Source organism: Spermophilus citellus, assembly GCF_964194105.1.
Source record: "Spermophilus citellus genome assembly, chromosome: 11".
NCBI lineage: Eukaryota > Metazoa > Chordata > Mammalia > Rodentia > Sciuridae > Spermophilus > Spermophilus citellus.
Genome location: NC_138192.1, coordinates 103,308,047 through 103,335,057, shown reverse-complemented (window position 1 = coordinate 103,335,057; position 27,011 = coordinate 103,308,047). Strand labels below are relative to the sequence as shown.

At 41.9% G+C, this 27,011-nt stretch overlaps 1 protein-coding gene across 1 annotated transcript in view; it reads right to left on the bottom strand.

Annotated features, from left to right (window-relative positions):
* The window catches only part of KIAA2012, a 114,532-nt gene that overhangs the window by 76,977 nt on the left and 10,544 nt on the right, over nucleotides 1-27,011 (bottom strand). The window contains exons 3-8 of the mRNA XM_081261578.1: nucleotides 20,001-20,160; nucleotides 17,606-17,761; nucleotides 14,449-14,591; nucleotides 12,751-12,934; nucleotides 12,020-12,162; nucleotides 1,803-1,971 (exon numbers count right to left, since the gene is read on the bottom strand). Of these exons, the coding sequence (XP_081117704.1) occupies nucleotides 1,803-1,971; nucleotides 12,020-12,162; nucleotides 12,751-12,934; nucleotides 14,449-14,591; nucleotides 17,606-17,761; nucleotides 20,001-20,160 (955 nt within the window). The remainder of the gene's footprint in view (nucleotides 1-1,802; nucleotides 1,972-12,019; nucleotides 12,163-12,750; nucleotides 12,935-14,448; nucleotides 14,592-17,605; nucleotides 17,762-20,000; nucleotides 20,161-27,011) is intronic.

Sequence of the window (27,011 nt, the reverse complement as noted above, 5' to 3'; positions counted from 1 at the left end):
TGTCACATGTAAACCAACCAATCCAGAGCCCTTAACACCTAATTATCTCCTTTATTGAGCTCTTATCCTTCTGGGTCATTATCTCCCTGCCTTAATCACCCCAGAGCCAGTACCAGACAACCAGGGATAGCCCTTATATCTGAGGGCCCACTGGATTAGTTAAACTAGCCAGTCCTAAATTTGCTTAGCCTGCTCACCCTGCCTTGCACATTCCTTCTGCAAAAGTCATAATAAAGACACTTCACATCCCCACCCCCACCCCTCACTTTCTGCCTCCTGACCAACCCCAGTGCTTCCCTATGTGGCCCTGAAGGTCCTGGTATGCCCACTTCTCTTGGAACCATGAATAATGAACCATCTTCTCAGTGCAATTGTCTTCTGATCTGTTGGCCTCATCATACCTGAATAAGACCTACATTTACAAGCACTGTTCTGTCATTGTTGTTGGAAGGAACTTTTTTTTTTTTAAGTAAAATCTACAAATAGTGAAATGCACAGATCTTAAGTATGCAATTCAATGAGTTTTGACAAATGTATCAGTCTATACAACCAACCAAGATTTAGGCATTTTCATCACTCTAGAAAGTTCTCTTATGCTCCCTTACATTGACTGGTCTTTTATCCTAAACATTTAGGCATTCTTCACAGTGAGAATTCCACATAGCCTTAGAACAAAATGGCCAGAAGTCAAAACTCTCTTAAGAAATCACTGGCAGTTTCTGATGAAGTTTCTAGAAAGTTCAGAACCCCTCATTATTGGAGTCACCTTTTGCTTTAGACTGCCCCAAAAAGTCCCAGAAGCAATAACTTGTTTGAGGCAAGCATACTACACAATGGCTTAGGAAGGTCAGAAAGAATTTCTCCATGTGACACAGGGTGAGAGATCATCTAGACCTTTTTCAAAAGCCTTCCTAAGTCCCCTGATTTCTCACTTGCACATAATGTCTTACAACTTGGCTGAGGCGAGGGCTGGGGTTGTAGCTCAGTGGTAGAGTGCTTGCCTAGCCCACGACACACTGGGTTCCATCCCCAGCACCACATAAAAATAAAAGTATTGTGTCCATCTACAACTGGGAAGATACTTAAATGTTTCTCTTTGGCTAGCAAGGCAATAAACCTTCTTTTTCCTTTTAGAAAGAAAAGAAAAAAACTTTTGCTGAGAAGCACAAAATCTCTGCCCTGACAAGGATTGTAGACGTCATCTGTTAACATAATAACCTAATTCAAAATCATGAAAATGACTTTTTGGACAAACTTTTATCTTTCTTTTATAAAATGAAGGCTCAAAGATCCAAGAATTATTTTTACCTTGATTGCCAGGAAACTCTGCTAAATTCAGTTGTTAGCTATAACTTCATCCCAGATGTCTAATAACATCTATTTTCTGCTCCTTTTAACCAGTTTTTTAAAAACAATTTCAATTCGAAATGTCTCGTTTGGTATTGCATTTGTTTTGTTTTGCACGCTGCCTGAAAATTCCTGCACATTTATAACACCTGTGGTGCACTGGACCTGTTTATGGGCATGCCTGTCTTTGTTTCCTTTCCTGCTTCAGCAAAATGTGCTGCTTAATGAAGGACTCCATAAATATTTTAAAAATTCAATTAAATGTGACCAGAAGAGACCCAATTCTAGATTTTATAGTTACCCCTTTTACTTCTTTTAAAGAAATTTATCTGAAGAGGATAACCCTGGGAAGTTCAGCCTTGATTCAGGAGTGGGTTGTTGGCAGGAGGACCCCAAGGGTCAGTCCTTTGTTGCAGGCCTGAGTTCTCTCAGGAACACCTATAAAAGGTACCTACCTCTTCTGCAGGCTTTTTCTTTTGGGGGGTGTTTGGTGTGGAAATGAATCTCCATTGGGATGATGAAGAGCTCTGTTGGGGGTTCATTAGCTTTAAATTGCCTCCTCAGGGGGTTGGGGACTCTGGATGGTTCTTCTGAAATGGGAGGTAATTTCAAAGCCTTTGGCTCCTGAAAAATTTAAACACAAAATCAACATGGCAGGTCTCCAAACCCTGCTGCCTGCAGGGGGCAAACAATATTGTATCTTATTGTCTATCTTGCTACAGAAGCTTCTGGGGGAAGGAGCAAAACTAATCCAGCTCCTGCCTTCAGTGGGGCTGCTTGGCTTGTCTCTTTCGAGGATGACATGTGCCCGTATCCTGCCTTGGATTATCCTGAGAGTTATCAACAGAGTTAAGAGGTTTTGAGAGGACATATTGTCTTTCTTTCTCATGAAGCTGGGTAAACTGATACAAATTGAAATGATATCACTGAGACCTCTATGTATGGAGAAGGAGAAATCTCCACATATATTGTTAAGGGGCAAAGCCAGGTCAGAACACTGTTTGACTGCAAACTTTCAGGTATGAAGGGGCAGAATATAAGAATATGTATTTGTGTTTGTTTACCTAAAGTAACCTCTCTAAGCCTCAATGTCTTCCTCTGTAAAATAAAGGTAATTAGATACAGTGGCACATGCCTGTAATCCCAGTGACTTGGGAGGCTAAGGCAGGACGATCACAAGTTTGAGGCCAGCCTCAGCAACTAAGCAAGACCCTGTCTCAAAATAAAAAATAAAAGGGGCTGGGGATATAGTTCAGTGGTAGAGCACTCCTGGGTACAATCACAGGTAAGATGTGGGGGAGATAAAAGTAATCATATTACCAATCTCTTAAGGTTGTGTGAGGATTAAATGAGTTAGTATATGTAGTTACAATAGTGTTTGGAATTAGGGTCATTTCTATGCTATTTCTCTGAGAGTAGGTTATTTTTAAATTTTTAGTGTTTAATACCTTATCTGGCCTTTGGCAGAAAATCTAAGCTTCACAATTATATGAACATAGCTAAAAAACAATCATCAACCATGTGTATCAGAATCACCAACTAATTTGGCCCAATTTCTTTCTGTTCACACACACACACACACACACACCATGGTATATATATTTTATACATATATATATATTTTATATATGTAAATATGCACTTACATATATACATATAAAATATACATATTTACATGGATGAAAAATGTTATACATTTATGAGAGAGAGATAAAATAAGGGTATTACAGTCTCCCTTTTCCAATTATTCAGAAGTTGTTGAAAATTTCACTTTTAGAAGGAAGTAAGATGGCGGTGAAGGGAGTGCATCACCCCAGTGCGCCGCATCACTGTGCGGGAGAAAGACGAGGTGAAACAGCTGAAGGCTATCTTGTTGGGAATTTCCAGTGAAATTGAGGTGCTCCAGAATCTAGTGGACGGATTTCCATTGCGCGGTTCAGATGCGGGGGCTCGGACTCGGGCGATTTCTCCGCACGGAGGGTCGCATTGCCTGATTGGCGGATCGCCCCGCAGCTTGAGTCTGCGGCGCGCGCTGGGAAGCAGTGAGGTGCCCGAGCGGGGGTGCAGCGATGCGGATTCTGGGGGCTCCTGCCAGTGGTGCAATGGCCGTGCTTAGTACTGAGCTCCGGCTTTGAGACAGAGGAGAGAAGCGGTCCAGTTCGGTTCTCGACACCAGTCGGACCACGGAGGAGGACAGCAGCCGCCATCTTGGAGAGCTGTAATCATCCCTGTTTTCTACTGATCTCAGCTCATTCAGCTACGGAACAGGTGATTTCAGGCTGGTATTTGCCTGCGTCTCGCAGACAGATTGCTCAGGCTCGGGGCTGGAGAACCAGTGGAGAATACTCCTAGGGGCTCGCTCCTGGCAAGGTGTGCGCCGGGCTCTGAGCAGCCGGATTCTGGTTCCCGGGGCTGCTTTGGCCCAGGGCTGGGGAACCTGCAGAGACTGCGTGTTGAGGCCAGCTCCAAGTGGAGCGTGCGCTGAGCTCGGGGCGGCTGGGTTCTGACTCCCGGAACAGTTTTGGCCCCAGGGCTGGGGAGCCTGCGGGGACTGCGTCTTTGAGCCTGCTCCCAGCGGAGCGTGCACCGAGCTCGGAGAGCTTGGAGCGGCCGGGCTCTGGCTCCCGGAGCTGCTTTGGCCTGGGGCAGGGGAACCCGCGGGGGTCGCTCCTTGGAGCCTGCTCCTAGCGGAGCGTGAGCCGGGATCGGAGAGGCCGGGTTCTGGCTCCCGAAGCTGCTTTGGCCCAGGGTTGGGGAACCTGCGGTGACTGCTTCTCGGTCCAGGTCCTGCTGGGTGCTGTGGGGGCCAGGGGGGCAGAGTGGAGCTGCCGCCTGCGTCCAGAGCAGGCCAAGTGACCCGCCAGCGTGGTATCACGACACCCCAACTGCAGCTGGGGCCGAAGAAAGTAGCTGCCCACGCCTAGAACAGGACCAGCGACCCGACGGCGCGGTAGCCAAGTCACCCCATTTGGAGTAGGGGCTGTGCAGAGCTGCCGTCTGAGCCTGCAAGGTAGGCAGACCTGCGACCCACTGGCAGGACAGGCCCGGTAGCCTGCCAGCGTGGTGGACACGTAGCACCGAGGCAGTCACGTCACACTGGTTGGATTGGGGGTGGAGCAGAGCCGCCGCCCGTGTCCGGAAAAGGCCCAGCGACCCATTGGAGAGGCAGTCAGGTACCCCCATTGGGAGTGGGGGCTGAGCAGAACTGCTGCCCGAGCCCGCAAGGTAGGCAGACCTGCGACCCACCGGCGGAACAGGCCTAGAGGCCTGCCAGCGTGGTAGACACGTCACACCAATTGGAGTAGGGGCCGAGAAGAGCCGCCGCCCACATCCGGATCAGGACCAATGACTCGAGGGCGTGGTAGTTACGTCACCACAATTGGAGTGTGGGCAGAGCAGAGCTGCCACCCGCGCCCGCAGGGTGGGCAGACCTGCGACCGACCAGCGTGGTAGACAGATCACCCTAATTAGAGGAGGAGCACAGCCACTACCCGCCCTGCAAGGGAGATTTTCCAACTATACAAGAGCAATATAAATAAATAGGGGGAAAATTTCAAAAACACAACAGTTTCACCAAGCAGAAAGAAACGCGAGCAGTATGAAAAGACAAGGAAAGAAAGGACCACAAGCAATGCAGGTCAACTCAACTTTAGAAGAGGTAATAGCTGCAACAGATGGAATGTCAGATAAAGAGTTCAGGATATACATGCTTCAGATGATCTGGAGTCTCAAGGAAGACATGAGACAGCAAAATCAGACAATGAAAGATCACTTTGACAAGGAACTACATAAACAAATCCAGGAAGTAAAAGATCAATTACACAGGGAGATAGAGGTAATAAAAAACAAACAAATAGAAATCCTAGAAATGCAGGAAGCAATAAACCAACTTAAAAACTCAATTGAGAATACTACCAGCAGAGTAGATCACTTAGAAGATAGAACATCAGACAATGAAGACAAAGTATTTCAACTTGAAAAGAACATAGACAGCTCAGCAAGACTGCTAAGAAACCATGAGCAGAACATCCAAGAAATATGGGATAACATTAAAAGACCAAACTTAAGAGTCATTGGGATACAGGAAGGCACAGAGCTCCAAACCAAAGGAATAAACAATCTATTCAATGAAATAATACGAGGAAACTTCCCAGACTTGAAGAATGAGACAGAATCCCAAATCCTAGAAGCCTACAGGACGCCGAATGTGCAAAATCATAAGAGATCCACACCTAGACACATTATAATGAAGATGCCCAACATACAGAATAAGGAGAGAATTTTAAAAGCTACAAGAGAAAGGAAGCAGATTACATTTAGGGGTAAACCAATCAGGATAACAGCAGATCTCTCAACACAGACTCTGAAAGCTAGAAGATCCTGGAATAACATATTTCAAACACTGAAAGAAAATGGGTTCCAACCAAGAATCGTGTATCCGGCAAAATTAAGCTTCAGGATGGAAGATGAAATTAAAACCTTCCACGATAAACAAAAGTTAAAAGAATTCGCAGCTAGAAAACCATCTCTTCAAAAAATCCTTGGCAAAACATTACAGGAAGAGGAAATGGAAAATAACAATGAAAACCAACAGTGGGAGGTAGGACAGTAAAGGGGGGAAAGTAATCAAAGAGGAAAACAAATCAGGTTTAGTAACATTAATAAACAAATATGGCTGGAAGAACAAACCATATCTCAATAATAACCCTAAATGTTAATGGCTTAAACTCACCAATTAAGAGACACAGGCTAGTTGAATGGATCACAAAACAAGACCCAACAATATGCTGCCTACAGGAGACGCATTTGATAGGAAAAGATATACATATACTGAAGGTGAAAGGTTGGGAAAAATCATACCACTCATATGGACTGCGGAAACAAGCAGGAGTGTCCATGCTCATATCTAATAAAATAGATTTCAAGCCAAAGTTAATCAAAAGGGATAAAGAGGGACACTACATACTGCTCAAGGGAACCATACACCAACAAGACATAACAATCATAAATATATATGCCCCAAACAATGGTGCAGCTATGTTCGTCAAGCAAACGCTTCTCAAGTTCAAGAGTCTAATAGACCACCATACAATAATCATGGGAGACTTCAACATACCTCTCTCACCACTGGACAGATCTTCCAAACAAAAGTTAAATAAGGAAACTATAGAACTCAATAACACAATTAACAACCTAGACTTAATTGACATATATAGAATATACCACCCAACATCAAGCAGTTACACTTTTTTCTCAGCAGCACATGGATCCTTCTCAAAAATAGATCATATATTATGTCACAGGGCAACTCTTAGACAATATAAAGGAGTAGAGATAATACTATCCATCTTATCTGATCATAATGGAATGAAACTGAAAATCAACGATAAAAGAAGGAAGGAAAAATCATGCATCACTTGGAGAATGAACAATAGGTTACTGAATGATCAATGGGTTTTAGAAGACATCAAGGAGGAAATTAAAAACTTCTTAGAGTTAAATGAAAACACAGACACAACATATCGGAATCTATGGGACACATTGAAAGCAGTTCTAAGAGGAAAATTCATTGCTTGGAGTTAATTCCTTAAAAAAAGAAAAAACCAACAAATAAATGATCTCATACTTCATCTCAAAATCCTAGAAAAAGAAGAGCAAAACAACAGCAAAAGAAGTAGAAGGCAAGAAATAATTAAAATCAGAGCTGAAATTAATGAAATTGAAACAAAAGAAACAATTGAAAAACTTGACAAAACTAAAAGTTGGTTCTTTGAAAAAATAAATAAAATTGACAGACCCTTAGCCATGCTAACGAAGAGAAGAAGAGAGAGAACTCAAATTACTAGCATACGGGATGAAAAAGGCAATATCACAACAGACACTTCAGAAATACAGAAGATAATCAGAAATTATTTTGAATCCTTATACTCCAATAAAATAGAAGATAGTGAAGGCACAGATAAATTTCTTAAGTCATATGATCTGCCCAGGTTGAGTCAGGAGGATATAGACAACCTAAACAGACCAATAACAATAGAGGAAATAGAAGAAACCATCAAAAGACTACCAACTAAGAAAAGCCCAGGACCGGATGGGTATACAGCAGAGTTTTACAAAACCTTTAAAGAGGAACTAACACCAATACTTTTCAAGCTATTTCAGGAAATAGAAAAAGAGGGAGAACTTCCAAATACATTCTACGAGGCCAACATCACCCCGATGCCTAAACCAGACAAAGACACTTCAAAGAAAGAAAACTACAGACCAATATCTCTAATGAACCTAGATGCAAAAATCCTCAATAAAATTCTGGCGAATCGGATTCAAAAACATATCAAAAAAATTATACACCATGATCAAGTAGGATTCATCCCTGGGATGCAAGGATGGTTCAATATACGGAAATCAATAAATGTTATTCACCACATCAATAGACTTAAAAATAAGAACCATATGATCATCTCGATAGATGCAGAAAAAGCATTCAACAAAGTACAGCATCCCTTTATGTTCAAAACTCTAGAAAAATTAGAGATAACAGGATCATACCTCAACATTGTAAAAGCAATCTATGATAAGCCTAAGCCACAGGCCAGCATCATTCTGAATGGAGAAAAATTGAAGGCATTCCCTCTAAGATCTGGTACAAGACAGGGATGCCCTCTCTCACCACTTCTGTTCAACATAGTCCTCGAAACACTGGCCAGAGCAATTAGACAGATGAAAGAAATTAAAGGCATAAAAATAGGAAAAGAAGAACTTAAATTATCACTATTTGCAGATGACATGATTCTATACCTAGCAGACCCAAAAGAGTCTACAAAGAAACTATTAGAGCTAATAAATGAATTCAGCAAAGTGGCAGGATATAAAATCAACACGCATAAATCAAATGCATTCCTGTATATCAGCAACAAATCCTCTGAAACGGAAATGAGGACAACTACTCCATTCACAATATCCCCCCAAAAAATAAAATACTTGGGAATCAACCTAACAAAAGAGGTGAAAGACTTATACAATGAAAACTATAGAACCCTAAAGAGAGAGATAGAAGAAGACCTTAGAAGATGGAAAAATATACCCTGTTCATGGATAGGCAGAACTAACATCATCAAAATGGCGATATTACCAAAAGTTCTCTATAAGTTCAATGCAATGCCAATCAAAATCCCAACAGCATTTCTTGTAGAAATAGATAAAACAATCATGAAATTCATATGGAATAATAAAAGACCCAGAATAGCAAAAACAATGCTAAGCAGGAAGTGTGAATCAGGCGGTATAGCGATACCAGACTTCAAACTATACTACAGAGCAATAGTAACAAAAACAGCATGGTACTGGTACCAAAACAGGCGGGTGGACCAATGGTACAGAATAGAGGACACAGTAACCAATCCACAAAACTACAACTATCTTATATTTGATAAAGGGGCTAAAAGCATGCAATGGAGGAAGGATAGCATCTTCAACAAATGGTTCTGGGAAAACTGAAATCTATTTGCATCAAAATGAAACTGAATCCCTTTCTCTCGCCATGCACAAAAGTTAACTCAAAATGGATCAAGGAGCTTGATATTAAATCAGAGACACGGCATCTGATAGAAGAAAAAGTTGGCTATGATCTACATACTGTGGGGTCGGGCTCCAAATTCCTCAATAGGACACCCATAGCGCAAGAGTTAACAACTAGAATCAACAAATGGGACTTACTCAAACTAAAAAGTTTCTTCTCAGCAAAAGAAACAATAAGAGAGGTAAACAGGGAGCCTACATCCTGGGAACAAATCTTTACTCCACACACTTCAGATAGAGCCCTAATATCCAGAGTATACAAAGAACTCAAAAAATTAGACAATAAGATAACAAATAACCCAATCAACAAATGGGCCAAGGACCTGAACAGACACTTCTCAGAGGAGGACATACAATCAATCAATAAGTACATGAAAAAATGCTCACCATCGCTAGCAGTCAGAGAAATGCAAATCAAAACCACCCTAAGATACCATCTCACTCCAGTAAGATTGGCAGCCATTATGAAGTCCAACAACAACAAGTGCTGGAGAGGATGCAGGGAAAAGGGTACACTTGTTCATTGTTGGCGGGACTGCAAATTGGTGCAGCCAATTTGGAAAGCAGTACGGAGATTTCTTGGAAAGCTGGGAATGGAACCACCATTTGACCCAGCTATTCCCCTTCTCGGTCTATTCCCTAAAGACCTAATAAGAGCATGCTACAGGGACACTGCTACATCGATGTTCATAGCAGCACAATTCACGATAGCAAGATTGTGGAACCAACCTAGATGCCCTTCAATAGATGAATGGATAAAAAAATGTGGCATTTATACACAATGGAGTATTACTCTGCATTAAAAAATGACAAAATCATAGAATTTGGAGGGAAATGGATGGCATTAGAGCAGATTATGCTAAGTGAAGCTAGCCAATCCTTAAAAAACAAATGCCAAATGACTGCTTTGATATAAGGGGAGTAACCAAGGACAGGGTAGGGACAAGAGCTTGAGAAGAAGATTAACATTAAACAGGGATGAGAGGTGGGAGGGAAAGGGAGTGAGAAGGGAAATCGAATGGAAATGGAAGGTGATCCTCAGGGTTTTACAAAATTACATATAAGAGGAAATGAGGGGTAAGAGAAGAATAATACAAGTGGAAGAAATGATTTACAGTAGAGGGGGTAGAGAGTGAAAAGGGGAGGGGAGGGGAGGGGAGGGGAGGGGGGATAGTAGAGAATAGGATAGACAGCAGAATACATCAGACACTAGAATGGCAATATGTAAATCAATGGAAGTGTAACTGATGTGATACAGCAATCTGTATATGGGTAAAAATGGGAGTTCATAACTCACTTGAATCAAACTGTGAAATATGATATATTAAGAACTATGTAATGTTTTGAACGACCAACAATTAAAAAAAAAAGAAAATTTCACTTTTAGCTTGCAACTGTTAACGTATGAACTTGGCTCTATGAAATGTATATGGTGCTGGACTTCAGAGAGTTCGATTTCACAGGAGGAAAAATAAAAACATTCTCGTTTTTTCACTGTGTAAAAAGAAAAAAATGATCAGAAACACACATAAGCATCCTATATGCTTACAGTTGATTGAGGAAGGAAATTCTACCCAATTTATGCAGGATAATGTTTATAATTTTGAGACATTAAGAAAATGATTAACCAAACACATGCACATAAGATCTTTATGCTCCTGGAGACCTTCCCTGTCCAGGTGCCTGTTGCCCACCAACTGCCCTTTTGTGAATACTGACCTTGTGCATTTAGTGTGACAAGGACTGCATTGAGAAATCTGTGTGGAAACTCAAACTATTTGTGTGAGGTACGGTTGACAAGCCAAGACTTAATTTCTTTATTCTAATTAGAAATTCACACAGAGTTTTAATATAGTGGAAAATATTGCTCTCCTCTGTTAAATGAATACTTGGTTGAGGGAAGAAACTCCTTTCCTCTTCCTCTGAGCCTAGCTTAGCTCTGGCCTGAGCCAGGCGTGAGAGCCAGGCCTTTCCTTAGACTTGTGGTGACTCTGACAGGTCAGACCTGCTGTTTGCTCTTGGCCCTTCTGGTGTGAGTGGAGAGGTTTAGAGCAGCTCAGACACAGGAAAACAGAAAAACCTGAGTAGAATGAAAAACGATGCCCCTCATGGGCACTAGCACCACCTGAATGCCCACAGATCCTTCAGGGACACTTTAGATTACCCAAATCTTCACAATTAATTAATATCATGGTAGTTCCCATATAGACAGAAGATTCTCTCCTCATCTGTTCTCATCCTTCCATCAACTCTGCAAAATTGGCATCATTATCCAGGTATACAGATAAAGGCACTGTGGCTTTGATATCATAAATGACCTGCTCTCATTCACGTAGCTGCAATGAGGCAGAACATTCTGGAACCCCTAAGCATTCCCATTCATCACTGGTTCCTCTAAAACCATCAAAGACCCATATAGAATTGCAAGGCAGAACCAGGCCAGGACATCTCTGAGAATGGATTTCTGGAGGGGGTTGATAAACTTACAAAATTTACTCTATATTTGCAAAGGTAGACAGACCCTCAATTGACCAAAGTGTTGCTGGAGTCAAGTTTTCCCACATTTTGAGTTTGAAGCGGGTCCATTGTTTACAAGCCAAATTCTGTCCTTGCTTGTTTATAGATAATCCCTAGGTCCTTGCTGGGTGCACAGTGGCACAGTTGCTTGGGAGGCTGAGGCAGAAGGATCGCAAGTTCCAGTTTAGCCTGGACCGCTTAGTAAGCCTCTGTCTCAAAGTATAAAATAAAAAGCTCTGGGGATGTAGCTCAGTGGTGGAGCACCCTGGGTTAAATCTCCAGTAATGAAAGAAAAAAAAATCCCCAGCCCTTTAACAGAACAAAGGATTCTGGTGCCCCTAGAGAGAGTGTGGAAGAGCATATGCTTTAAAGGTATAATTGGGGGCAGCTGGATTCCTTGATCTTGATGATTTTTAGTACTTAGGAAGTTACTACAGCTCTTTCCCAGCTCTACCTGCTGCGCTCTGAGCTAGAGAGGCTAGTTCTCTATTGAGACATCCCTTTGAGTCACCTTGTTTCTAAAGAAGGATCACACACACACACACACGCACAGGCACACACATGTGTGCACACACACCTTTTTTTTCTTTGCTTCCCCAGGGGTGTTTTGTTCTGAGCCAATGGCAGATGTTATTGGAGGGAGAAGGCACCTTGCAGCAGGAAGCTCCTGTGGCAAGTGGCTGCCTCTGGCCCTGTGCCATTTCATATTTCCTTGTTTGTCTGTAGAAACAGGATGGGAATGAGAACCTATTAGCTACAGGTATGGAGATGGACAGTTGACTTTCAACTTTTATCACTTTTTTTTTTTTTAAAGGGAAGAAAGTCTAGGAGGGTGTGGGGACTGAGATGGCCAAGGCTTTATCTGAGTCAGGGTCAGGGAGTCCCAATCATTCTCTGTGTTGGGTTCTGAGTCAGCTGATGGAGAGAATGACAACAATAATAACTAGTATGTATTGAGCATTAACTGTGAAAAGAGAATTATGCATTAACTCACTTAATCCCCACAGTACTCTTGTGGAATATTATTATTCCCCTTCTACAGAGGAGGAAACTGAACCTCAGCCAAATTAAATAATTTGCCCAGGATTATAGCTAGTAAATGGGGGATAGTTTGAACCCAGACATTCTGATTGTAGAATTTGCATGGTTAAGTACCAGGCAAGGAGGTATCCTCCCCCCCCCCCCCCCGCTATTATTTTCTAAGGTGAGTGGCACACAGAAGTGACATTCATCATGCCTGTGTCCTCAGGTGAACTCTGCACAATTAGTTTTAACTGGATCAATTGGACAAGAATTTTAGTTTCTTACCACTGAGATCAGCCTTCCTATTGGGCAAGGCACCTCCATAAAATGTCATGTGGGATTTGTCACTCAGGAGCCAGGAATGACTGACGTAGGCATGCCCAAGGGCCTTCTTGGAGGTTTGCTGTGTCTTTTCATTGTGGCTTTCCTCTGAAGCATGTATATGAAGGTGATCCTCTACTGATGTGTCCTAGGGAACGACAGATACACAGAACTATAAACAGGCTGTCAAAAAGCAACAGAACAGGTTCCTGTAACAGCCCCTGTGGCTAGACTTGTGGTTCTAAGGATGAAATTTGTTTTGCAAGCTGGAAAGACATACAAAGCTGTGTGTAACAATGAAACATTTTATTATTGATGATAGAGAGAATGACATAGTGCGTTCTTTGTTTCTTTTTGATACTGGGGATTGAACCCAGGGGTGCTTAACCACTGAGCCATATCCCTAGCCCAACATAGTGCTTTCTTTAAAAATTGTTTTTTAAATGAAAATAAAAATGAAGTGATTGTATCATTGCCTTTATCCATTATAAAATGTCTCTCCTCTCCTTTCTTTAGCTATGTGGCTCATTCTTGGCATATGACCTTGTAAATCAAACAAGTTTATTCAAGATGGGAGCAGATAATGTCTATGTTGCTCTGAACAACTGTTATCTCATACCACTCCCCTACACAGGCCTTTGAGTTGATAAAGTGTTTCTACATTTTAAGTCATTTAATCCCCATAGTAACCTTGTGAGAAATATATGATTATAGTTCCACTTTGTAGAAGAATTCATTCAGATTCAAAGTTAGTTGAATTTCTTGTGAGAAATATATGATTATAGTTCCACTTTGTAGAAGAATTCATTCAGATTCAAAGTTAGTTGAATTTCTTCTTCTTTTTTTGGTATCAGGGATTGAACCCAAAGGCACTTAAGCACTGATCCACATCTCCAGCCCTTTTTATGTTTATTTTATTTTTAATTTTTGAGACAGAATGATAGAAAGAATGACATAGTGCCTTCTTTCTTTCTTTCTTTTTTTTTTTTTTTTTGGTATTGGGGATTGAACCCAGGGATGTCTTGCTAGGTTGCTTACTGCCTTGCTAAATTGCCAAGGCTGGCTTCAAACTTGAGATCCTCCTGTCTCAGCCTCCCAAACTGCTGGGATTACAGATGTGTGCCACCACACCTCCTTTGAGACAAGGTCTCACTAAGTTGTTGAGGCTGATCTCAAACTTGTGATCCTCCTGCCTCAGTATCCTGAATTGCTGGGATTACAGGCATGTGCTACCATGCTCAGTTCAAAATTAGTTGAATTTCTTGTACCATGTTTAAAGCCAAGAGCTCTTCTTCCTAGATAAGGCTACAGATGGGGTGAAGAGTCAAGGGAGGAGCTGTGGTTCAATGATTTGGAAAATCTGGAGTTAAATAAAGTTAGGCTGGTGACTTCACTATAGGATTGCCTGAAGTGCTCCATATCTACGTGTGTCCTCTGACTTTGCTTGAAAAGATGTATGCAGCATTTCCCCAATGTCTTTTGCTATAAAACCCTTTTCTTCAAGGAATATTTGACAGTGTTCTTTAAGGAATATCTCAAGTGACACTTTGAGAAACTGGTCAAAGCATTCTTCTCTTCTCTGGAGAACCCCAAGAAATGGCAAAGGGAGGAAGGATTCCATAAGTTTGCAACCATGTCACACAGAGTTCATTAAAGCGGTACCTCTGCAGGGGTTTTCTCTTCCTGCCAGGGCTGCTTCCTACGTGGCAGCAAGTGAGTCTCTCGACTACTGCAGTTCTTGGCTACAGAGTCCTGGTTCATGTGTCCACCAGCCCCAGCTTCCTCTTCATCCAGGCCCCATTGACCTGCAAGAGTGGACAGTGGATCAACCTAGAACCCCAGAAATGGGCATGGTGATTTTGCTATCTCCAAATTGCCTCCCATCTTGCTTCTTTGAGCAAAAGTAGTCAAAGCCCTTGTTTCTCCTGCCGCTCCTCCTATTTTTTTTTTTTTTTTCTGGTAGTGCTTCTATAGAAATGGCAGCCAATTGCTGGAAACAGGGTCAGGAGACTAGGGGAAGAGGCTCTGTTGACCACTGTTTTCTCACCTGCAAGGTGAGGATACTAATTTCTTGCCCTTACTTCCTTGCAGAGCTATCTGGAGCTCAAATAAGATAATGAATGTGGCTGCCTGGGATTTGTGGATTTCAGCGGTGGCACTGTGGTGGTGTGACCTGCAGCCTTGCTTGGTTGTCATAGAGATGCTCCAGTCTACAGCAGGCTCTTGGATTTCCTGGGTGTCTCCCCGTTGTTTACTTAGGGAAAACCCCTTAGGTGTGCAGCGAGGTGGGACTGCTGGTCAGCTCTCTGGATTTACCCTGTCTGCAACCCTTGGGAGGGATATGAGTCAACAGATGACTCCAGCATAGTTAACAAATCTTTCATCGATGGTTTAAAGGGTCCTGCAGCTATTTTCATCACTTACTCAAGGTAGATTTATTGCTGAAACTGTCTGGCAAACCTTCCTTGTTTGGAGCCAAGCTTTAGCAATCCCTTCATTCCCAGCATGCAGCTCTGCGGAACAAAGCAGGGTTGTCTTTCAATCAGGGGCTCTGGAAGCCTTCAGGGGCCCTGTGTGAGATGGAACACTAGACTTCCGGGAGCTCCTCCTCCTTCCCCTAGCCGGCCTCACTGTTCCTCTATGCTCCCCAACCCTCACTTGCCCTCATCATTCCCTTCCTTGTGTGTTGGGTCAAGAGCTGAACGCTCATGAGTGGAGCTGCTCACCCCCTCCAGCTCACCTGTCTCTGCTTATTGGTTCCTGAAGCCTACTCTGATTGATGCTGATTCTGTTGGTGGCTGTGACACAGGTGCAGGTTCCAAAGTCTGCCCAGGTTTTAGTGGCCCAGGGAAGCCTGAAGCCTGATGAGTCCTGGGGATTCCTCAATCTAGGTGGCCCAAGGCCACATTGGACTTGCTCCCTAGGGGATCTCAACTCCAACTGGAGTGCAACACTGAAGAAGACCTTTTGGGGTATTCTAGAATGTTTCTTTGGGGTCCAGTCAGACTACAGATGCATCCTTCTTGGAGCCGGATATACTTCTGAGGTTGGAGAAAGTGAGACTCTAGTCAAATGGTCCTTCACTCAACTGGGTGACATATTAGTGTCTAAGTGGGGACAGGGGCATTGTGGTAGGGGAGAGAGAATCATCAGCCTCTTTGGCCACATCTCAGGTGAACTCAATCTATGTGATGGTAACAAGAATTTTATCTTTGTAAATGTTATTATCCAGCTCATTTGTTTATGCTTAATGGAAACCAGTTTGTAAGAAAAGTACTGGAAATTTCAATTATTGAAAGAAGCCCACAGAACTGTCTCTCTGTATCTCACATATGCAGGGGAGGGGGCATCCAGATAGCAATTCAGAGCTTTTAGGGAGCTTTTTCCCTCTGTCTTCACCTGTGATTTTCTACACAGCCAGAGAGGAAGGAATGCAGACACCCTTACTCGCATTTTACAGAGAGGCAAGCCAAGGAGGCAGGGAATGTCAGCAACTGGGCCAATGGCTTGCCTCATTGTTGAGGGGCCTGGGGCTTGCAGTCAGGACTTTTGCTACTTCTCCAGATAAAGTGTTTGGCAAAGAGAGGGAGGCCAAGGGGAGATAAGGTTAGAAACCAATGAAAACATTAATCAGGTTTCAAGTTATAGCCTCTGAGCTCCGTTTACTTCTTAAAACATTGATTTTTTTCAGCTCCTGTGATTATGGGCAATTGGGCATTGCAATCAGTTAGTAATTATACTTAAAAAACAAGAGCTGGGAAGTTCATAATTACTATTTATTGAGCACTTACTATGTACCAGGTACTGAATTATCCCATTTAACTCCCACATATGACCTTGTGAAGTAAAGGTGATATGATCACCTCCATGTTATAATGAGGAACCCAAGACCCAAAGAGGTCATCTAGCTTGGAACCTGGTGCTAATGGCCACATGCTTAGTTATTATTCTATACTGCCTCTGTGTCCCTGACTGAAACTGTGACAACTCTGTAAATCTCTGTAGTATAAAATAGCTTACAGACAGATCACAATGATTTCCTGTGCAGTAACCATGTAGGTCTTGATGTGCTGTTGCAGGGATGAGCAAACAGAAACTCAAAGAGGTGAACTGACTTGCTCAAGATCCTATAACTTGGGCTGGAGTTGTAGCTCAGTGATACAGCATTTACCTAGCATGTGTGAGGCACTGGGTTTGATCCTCAGCACCACATAAAAATAAAATAAAGATATATATATATATATATATATATATATATATATATATATATATATATATATATAATACTGGTTTTTAAAAAAAGTTCCTACATCTTGTAAATGACAGAACAACCACAACAATTCTGATTTCTGGCTCCAAAGCTTATTTTTCCCCCCATATAATATTGCTACCAAAAAAATCAAAGGATTAAAGAATATTCAAGTAGAATAGACCTAAGAAATCATCTAAAATATAGAGTCTATGCATGCACAGCTCAATACAGTGTGTGTATATATATATATATCCATTAGATACATGTGGCTATTTAGATGTAAATTAATTAAAATAAAATAAAATAAAAAGTTCAGTTTCACCATTGTAGTAGCTACATATCAAATGCTCATTAGACTTAAGTGGCTGATGGTTACTGTATTGGACACTATATAGAACATCCCATCATTTCAGAAAGTACTCTTGGATAGTACTGGTTTAGACTAACCCCTTCATTTTACAGATGATGACAATGGAACATAGAATCCCTAGATCTTATTTGCAGAAAATCCATTTTAAGGTGTTAAAATCCAAATATTTGAGCACTAGTCCCAAAAGCAACATGTACCTTGTTCAAAAGATTTTTCTTGTTGAATCCAAAATGGAGGGAAGACAGGCAGGAGATGGTATTTTGGGGGCACACCTGAAAGATCCTGTTGTGGCCTGAGACTCTTTGGCACATTAAGTTGACTTTCCTGAAGCAGCACAGAATCCTTGATGTGTCCTGAAGAACAAGTCAGAAATTATTGGTAGAAATATGGTCTCTGATCTAGAGTTTTGGAAACAACAAGTTTCCCTACTCGAACTAGTCTTGGCTTTGGGTAATGCCCATAAAGGAAGATAGTTAGAAGATGAGAGGGATTAAGAAATGAGATTGAGCCTATTGAGGTTTCTCTGTTCTTCTAGTCTTATGCTATAAGTATGCTTCTTTAACTTCACCATTCCCCAAAACTGGATCTTCCTCATGTAAGAAACATGGCTATTTCCTTGGAGTTGGGTGAAAGGCTCATTCTGCCTAGGAGGAGGGATCCAATGGTAGTGGATATATCCTGTTTGCTTCTGTGGGCCTTCTCAGTCTATTCATTAAGCAAGTTTCTGTTGAAGGCTTGCTTACCCTCTGTCAGGCAGTAGGGTGGATACAGCGGGACCAGACATGGTCCCTTTTTAAAGACACTCAGTCTATTGGACAGACAGAGCTCCTTTGTGCTCAACTGTGTGGCCCCAAGTGTCAGTAAGGATCGAAAACAAGAATTTCAGTATGGGCTGGAGTTGTCAGAAAAGCCTTTGGAGAAGATGTAAACTTGAAAGGTGTAGAGAATATCTCAGAGGGTCAGAACGAAGGGACCAGAGAACATTCTAGCATCACAAACATGGTGGGCTCTGAGATGTGAGAGAGGGAGAGAGTGGCAGGGGCTATTGGGCAGGTCATTTCTCACCAGAGTCTATCCATTATTTCTCCAGCTTGAAGGCCTACCTTTAAGAGGAGCTTAGGTAAAAAGTTATGAAAAGAGCCTTCAGGTATACACACGTCTTTTCTTAAACCACATGCTTTAGCCATTTGACTCCCATAGAAGAGTCTGTGACATATTTTGATGTTAAGAGGAATTAACCTTCCTTCCTTCCTTCCCTTTCCTTTTCTTATGGTACCAGGGACTGAATCCAGGGGTGCTTTACCACTGAGCCACATCTCCAGCCCTTTTTTTTTTTTTTTTAAATTTAAGACAGGGTATTGCTGAGTGGCTAAGGCTGGCTTTGAACTCATGATCCTCCTGCCTCAGCCTCCTGAGCTGCTGGGATTACAAGTGTGTGCCACCATGCCCAGTGATCCCTTCTTTCTTAGAGATGTTGGGCTCAGGCAATGGGGCAGTGGCCTTCTCTGCCTCAGCCCCATCCAATGATAAACACATCTTTGGCTAAGGGGCTCTTTCTCTCAAGTGCTGAATAAATGAACTGCCTGCGACCATGGTATTGCCATGAAAGTAAAGCCAATTATTGGACAAGCCCACATCTCTCATTTTGCTTCAAGTCACCACTTACTAGGGAGAGAGCTGTTTTCTCGACTCTCCCAGGATAAACCTATAAAGGAAAAAGAAAGCCAGAATTCTTCTGGTTTTGCCTGTTTGTTGGTGCTGAAAAGATGGCAAATAGCAGAGTGGGTACTGGCAAATATTACAGCTTACCTCTCATCCCCAGTAGGTTTGCCAAATAAAATACAGGATGTCCAGTTAAATTTGAATTTCAGGTAAACAATGAATACTTTTTTAGTTGAAGTATGTCTTAAATATTTCAAGTTTAGCTCTGTGTGTGTGTGTGTGTGTGTGTGTGTGTGTGTGTGTGTGTGTATGCCCTCAACCTGGTAACTCCAATCCTCATTTCCCGTTTTCATTTTTAAGCCTTTACAGAGTGCGTTTAGGGTCTCTGTTCTGCAGAAGGGTGTCCATCTCACCCTTAAGGGAGTTATGCTGGAGAGCCGCCATCTTCAAGAGTTCCTGGAGAATCTGAGATCACCTCAGATGGGGAGCTAGGGAATGTTGGCAAGAATGTGGAGCTGAGGGTTCAGGGGATCTGACTTCTGGCCCCAGCTCCGCTTTTGAGTGATTTTGGACAAATACTTTGCTTCTCTGGGTCCTGTTTTTTTCTTACCTTATAAATAGTGGAAGTTAAATTGGAGGGTCTCTGAGGCCCCTGAGTGGGGAAATTTGGGAAGAGAGTTCTGACTTGGGATGTGGAGTGTGAGGCGTGAAGGCAAGACTTCAGTCTGTCCTTCCCTTTGAAAATTCTGAGGGAGGATAAAGGGCCATGGCCGTGATAGAGACTTGCAGGCTACTGAGCTCAGGGACTTTGCTTTAATACACAATTGGGCCTGAATTCCTGATGCTTCAGGTCTTGATGGAAAACACACCCTCCCACCAGAATGAGAAGTGGGGCAGCCTGGGGTTCACCCCTCCCATTCCCCCACTGACCTGCACATTGGAACCTGTACATGGTGTCAGGGGGCCAAGTCCGCAAGAGGCCTCGGAGGTATCTCTTAGCTGAATACCCAGGTTGGATCTTTCTTTGGGCCTGGCTGTCCGGCTGACTTCGGAAGTACAGGTACGGTTGCCAGGCTTTGTCCTGCTCCCTCTGTGGGGACACCAGACAGAAAAGAGCACATCTGATGAGCCCTGAGCTTCCCAAAGATGCAGGCTGGTTTGCACAATCCTCGTCAGTAATCCAGAGGCTCCCAGAGGTGACAGAAGGCACCAAAACCAGATGCCTTGGCTAATAGACATAAACCAAGAGCCTATGGACAAAGCCCTGAAAGGCCCCAGCAGATTTGCAGTTGGAAGGGGAAGGAGAAATGACAAATCCCAGACCCCATCTTGAGATAGAGCCTTAGAAAAGGATAAAGCCTCAGAAGAAAATGCATTACTTAGCTCGGCCTGTGGAAATCATTTTAGTCCCTTTAAAAATGGCTCTGCACAATGGGAAAGCCAGTGGGAAAATGAACATCAGTACTAAGTGTTTGTAATATGAATGAAGGGACAGACAAGCCATGTCCATGTTCATGGGGAGCCTGGCATTTTGAAAATATCTGGCTCTGCTCTCTGCTGCATTTCATTTCAGCTAGGAAGAATTTGGGGGGAAACTTCCTGCCAAAGTCAGTCCTGCTCTGCAAGACGTTGCAGGGAATAAATGTATATAACATTTTACACTTGGCTAGGGATTCACGTTATACAAAGAACCTTCACCTTATTATAATCCTCTAAGGTAGACACTTAAATGATGCAGACTTCTCTCGGAAGATGATCGGTTAAGCATAAGAATGGCAACTGTGTGGTACTTGTATTGATATCTATCACTTTCCCCCTGTCCATGGCAGACATTACTAATCAATCACAGCATTCTTGACTACCAAACTCATTATGATATCAGAATCCATTCTTTCTTAAAACATTTTTTAAAAATTGAGGCATAAATTATACATATATTATATATTTATATATATACATATATGCATATATGTGTGTGCATATATATACATATATATTTACATACAAAATACAGAAAACTTCATCATCCCAGAAAGTTCCTTCATGCTACTTCATAGTCACTGTCTTTCCACCTACCGATAATCACTATTCTGATTTCTGGCACTACAGATTATTTTTGAACTTCATATAAATGGAAACATATATCATGTATTTTTTTTAAAGAGAGAGAGAGAGAGAGAGAGAGAGAGAGAGAGAGAGAGAAATAATTTTTAATATTTATTTTTTTAGTTTTCAGCGGACACAACATCTTTATTGTATGTGGTGCTGAGGATCGAACCCAGGCAGCACGCATGCCAGGCGAGCGCGCTACCGCTTGAGCCACATCTCCAGCCCATATCATGTATTTTTTGCTGCTCCATAAAAATGATCTACAATATTCCAATGAGAATTAGCATAAATATAATACTTATTTATCACTCTTTGGTTCAGCAGCTCCCCCCAAGACAATAACACAGACAGGGAAGATAAAGGGTGTCTTAGTTCAATTTCTGCAATCATAACAGAATCCTAAGATTGGGTAATTTATAAATACAGAGGATACACACACACACAAACACACACACACACATACACATATACACATGTGTGTATATATGTGTGAGTGTGTATCTATATATAGATATAGATAGGTAGATATAGGTATCTTGAGGCTGGGAAGTCCAGAATCTGGTGAGGGCTTTCTTATTGCATCATTCCTTGGCTGAAGAAAGAAGGACAAAGGAGGATGTGTGAATTTGCACACATGTACACACATGAAAGATGGGTGGAGAGATGGGAAAGGGGCTGAATTCATTTTTTTATCAGGAACCCACTCCCTTGATAACTAACCCAATCTCATGATAACGACATTATTCCTGACCACTTTTTAAAGGTCCCATCTTGAAACACTGTTGCAGTAGGGATTAAATTTCTAACACAAACTTTGATGGACACAGTTGAACCATAGCAGAGCATAAATGGCTAAGCCAGTTACCAGTGGAGTCAGTACCAGAATCCAGGGCTTCAAAACACATAAGGGCAAAGCCTTCTGTTCTTTAAGAACTTATCATCTTGTCAATGGACCAGGACTAAGCACCACGAACCAGCTTGATGTCAAAGGAAGAGGAAATGACAGTTTTGCTTCAACAAGTGTCCTGGGGAGTAAAAACTGTGAGATTAGAGACACCAATGTGTTCGTGCTTGTTAGGATTCAGTAAAACCTGACTCAACAGGCTGATACAACGAAAAAGAAAATGTATTAGCTCAGATAACAAACAGACCAAAGTTTAGAGACTACCAGCGTTAGCTAAATCAGATGTTCAATGATCCAGAAGTTCAATAGCTCCAACGTTCTACAGGCACCAAATTCCTTTCTACTTCTGCCTTTTCACTTCAGTCTTATGGGCCTGCTGAGCCTGAACAGTGGACACAGGGAGACATCAAGTAGGTCCAGAAAGTACAAGCGAAAGATTGGAGAGAAGACAGCTTATGAGACATCCTGGGGAAGTGCCCCTGATGTAAGACCAGGGCATCTGGGTTCCAGGCTCATTTTGCCTCACAGGAATTTTGTGATCTTGGGCAAATCCTGGAGTTTTTCTGAACCTAGCTAATAGCATAGTGGAGAGAGTAGAAAGTTCATGGGGTTTGGAATCAAATAACCCAAGAGAGACAGCCAAGACAGGAAAATTGAAAGTTTGAGGCTGACCTCAGCAATTTAGCAAGACCCTCAGCAACTTAGTGAGACCTATTTCAAAATAAAAAAATAAACAGGTTTGGGGATGTAGCTTAGTGGTAAAGTGCCAGTAGGTTTAATCCTAGTATGAAAAGAGAGAAAAAAAGAAAGAAAAAGAAAAAAGTGTGTCATAAATGTACAAATTTGGTGGGAGACTGGAAGATAACAGATGAAGATGCTAATAGTGGCAGTTTGAGGGTGCTAGGCCAAAGAGTACAAGTAATTCTCCTATCTTTTTATAAAATCAAATTTTGAGTAATATGATTAGATTATAAATAGGAAACTAGTTAAAAATTAACTAGTTTCATGCTGCCCCCCCCCTTCTTATCCATATTTCTTGTCACTCCCCAATGTTATTCTAGACCTAATCACCCACTCAGAATTATTCTAAAAGATAAAAGGAGACAGAAGGGAGCTGGGAAGGGAGTCTCTGGAACAGGGGAGTAAACAGGGCAGTAGGAGCTGGCTGTGGATGGTTTCAGCCGTCCAGGTTGCCTTGACTTTGCCAACCCCCCCCCACCACCATCTTCCGGTTTCTTTGGGATGAGCAATTAATGAATGCTGAGTGGCCTGTTATCCACAGTCCACCGTGTGTGGCTGCTTCTTTTAACAAGAGATTTGCTCAGCCTGGCTGCCTTCCTGTTGTCTGCCAGGCCTACTAATGTGGAGGGGTAGAGGGGAACCTCAGCTGCCTGTCGCTGCCTTCAGATCAGCTGTCCTGTGCACTCACCCCACTGCTGGCAGGATGGAAGGAGGAGGTGGGGCCTGTGTTCCTGCCCAGTAGATATGAGTGGCAGTGTGCCAGAATCCCTAAGAAGAGCAGAAGCTGGCTTGGACAGCCAGCTGCCACCTTACTGCAGAGGGTAGCCCAGGCTTTGTGTGCAGGAGTCCACAGAGGAGCAAAGAGAGAGGCCCATAAATCCCAGGACTGGCCAGCAAAGCACTCCACAATTCAGCCCTTACCCACTTCTTCAGGCGTATTTCTAGCCAGAGCTATGCCTATTGAATTGCCCTGAACTTCCTGTTCTCCATCTCCCCTCCAGGCCCAACTCACCTATGCCTAAGAAATTTATTTATTTATTTATTTGTTTATTTGTTTGTTTAGGGTCCTTGGGATGAACTCAGGGGCACTCAGCCTCTGAGCCACATCCCCAGCCCTCCATTTATTTTCGACCACTAGACTCCACTCAAATTTTACCTCCTCCAAGAATCCACTCTAGCTTTTCCCAGTCAGAAGTGTCACATCAGTATAGGTAAAGATTTTGATAAGACTCCAAAAGTACAGATAACAAAAGCAAAAACAGATGAAGGAGATCACATCAAACTAAAAGGACTAACAGGTTTTTGCACAGTGATGGAAACACTCAACACAACAAAGACACACCATACAGAATGGGAGAAAAAGAATTACAAACTATTCATCTGAAAAAGGATTAATATCCAGAATATATAAGGAACTCGAAGTATTCAAGAACAAAAAACATACATCTAAAAAATGGGCAGATGATGTGAATAGTCATTTCTCAAAAGAAGAAATTCAAATGACTAACAAATTTATGAAAAAATGCTCAACATCATTAGCTGTCAGGGAAAGGCAAATCAAAACTACAATGAGGTATTATCTCACTCCAATTAGAATGACTACAATAAAAAAGAAAAACTGGGTTGGGGATGTGGCTCAAGCGGTAGCGCGCTCGCCTGGCATGCGTGCGGCCCGGGTTCGATCCTCAGCACCACATACAAACAAAGATGTTGTGTCCGCCGAAAACTAAAATAAATAAATAAATAAAAAGATCTCTTAAAAAAATAAAAAATAAAATAAAAAAGAAAAACTAACAAGTGCTGGTGAAGATGTAGGAAAAAGGAAACTCATATACACTATTGGTGGAAACATAAATTAGTACAGCCACTGTGGAAAACAGTATGGAGGTTCCCCAAAGAACTAAAAATAGAACTACCACATCATCCAGGAATCCCACTGCTGAGTATATATCCAAAGGAAGGAAAATCAGCCTACAAAAGAGATAGCTGCACTGCCATGTTTATTGTGGCACTATTTACAATAGCTCAAATATAAAATTGACATAGGTGCCAATCAACTGATGGAGAAAGAAAATGTGATACACACACACACACAAACACAAACATACAATGGAATATTATTTGACTGTAAAAAAACAATGATATCCTATCATTTGCAGCAAAATACGTACAACTAGAGGATGTTATGTTACGTGAAATAAACCAGACACATAAAGACAAATACCTCATATTCTCTCTCTCTCTCTCTCTCTCTCTCATATATGGATGCTAAAAAAGTAGATCTGAATGCAAAACAGTGATTATTAGAGGCAGGTGGAGGTGGAGAGAAAAGGAGATACAGAAAGAATGAATAACAGGTACTGAGATGCAGTTAAATTGAAGGAATATAATTAAGGGTGTAGCTGCATGGTAGAGCACTTGCCTCGTGTGCATGAGGCTCTGGGGTTCCACCCCAGCACAAAAGGAGAAGGAGAAGGAGAAGAAATAAGTTCTAGTGAATGTAGTTCATAATAACCTATTATCTCTTTTGTGAATACCTAGAAGAGAGGAGCTCAAAAACTCCAAACACAAAGTACAAAGTAAAGATGAGGAGGTGGAAATGTCAACTACCTGATTTGATCAGCACACATTGTGTGTGTGTGTGTGTGTGTGTGTGTGTGTATATTATATATGTACTTCATAAATATGTACAATTGTTACATATTAATAAAAATTTTAATTTTTCCTCCCATCTCAGCATCCTGGGTAGCTGGACAATAGGGGTTCTGAGCCCAGCTTGATCAGGAAACACTCAACACAGCAAAGATACATCCTACAGAATAGGAGAAAAAATTTGCAAACTATTCATCTGAAAAAGATGTTTAAGGAAAAGGAAATGCTAACTACCCTGTTCTTACTATTATGCACTGTATATATTGAATCATCACACCACACCCCATAGATAATGCAATTAAAATGATAATATAAAAGGTCAGTCACAATTGCTACCTTATTCATACCATAGCATATTCATAAATTATATCTCAGCTTTTCTCATAGATTGCCTTGTATCAAGTGTCACTAGGATACAAATTGGCCTCCTTCACTAGATTATGAACTTCTATTGAATAAAGGTCGAAACCACCCCCTGATATGCCCTGGCAGCTAATATGCTCATCCAATGACTTTGTTAAGCATCTGCTACATGTCAGGTATTGTTCTGGACACTGTCTACTTAGTGACTACTCATTAGTTGTTAGTTCAGTTCAGTGGAAAGAACCAGTCATGTCTGAACTCACGGCTGACCACCTGTGCCCTGAGGTGACAGCTCCAGACAGAAGTCCTCTCAATATGCACAGCTGGTGCCTCCTGTCCCTGGTCAGCTGGCTGGAGTCAATGTGCTCTGGTACAGCCCAAGTCTTAGATGCAGGGTGACAGCCCATTATTTTCACACCTGTGCAGGTGTGACTAGAACCAGTCTTGGGGCTGCCAGGTGAATGCAACTGGAGTAGAGGTGGGGGCAGGGTGGGAAGAAGAGAGTCCAGGCAGCTGTGGCTGAAAAGCCTTCACTAGCCCCTGCCTGCCTTCAATCAGCCTGGACAAACAATGCCACTCTCATCCAGTCCCTTTCTCTGCAGATTTCATTTCTGAAATTATGTATGAATAGTATTCTTACTCCCATTTATCTTTGGCAACCATGTGTTCCTGATCATATGGTCTTTGGCAACCACACATATCAGGTTATAAAGAAGAGAATCCTCGAGCTGGGATTGTAGCTCAGTGATACAGCGCTTGCCTACATGTAATGCACTGGGTTCATTCCCCGGCACCACATTAAAAAAAAAAAAAAATATATATATATATATATATATATATATATATATATATCTCCCATCTACAACTAAAAATATTTTTTTAAAAAGAAGAGAATCGTGAAGTGGTCTGAATTTTCTTATTAATGCAATGCTATAAGAAGTCTTGATTCCTGACCAAACCATTTAGCATCAAAAGCTTTGACCAGCCACATGTCACAAACATAAAGGTATAACAACCAAAATTGCAAATGGCAAAAATTTAAGCTCCAGTTCCTATAAAAGCTCAAACATAAAGGTATAACAACCAAAATTGCAAATGGCAAAAATTTAAGCTCCAGTTCCTATAAAGGCTTGGGTTTAAATTCTATCCCAATGACTTCCTAGTTGTGTGAC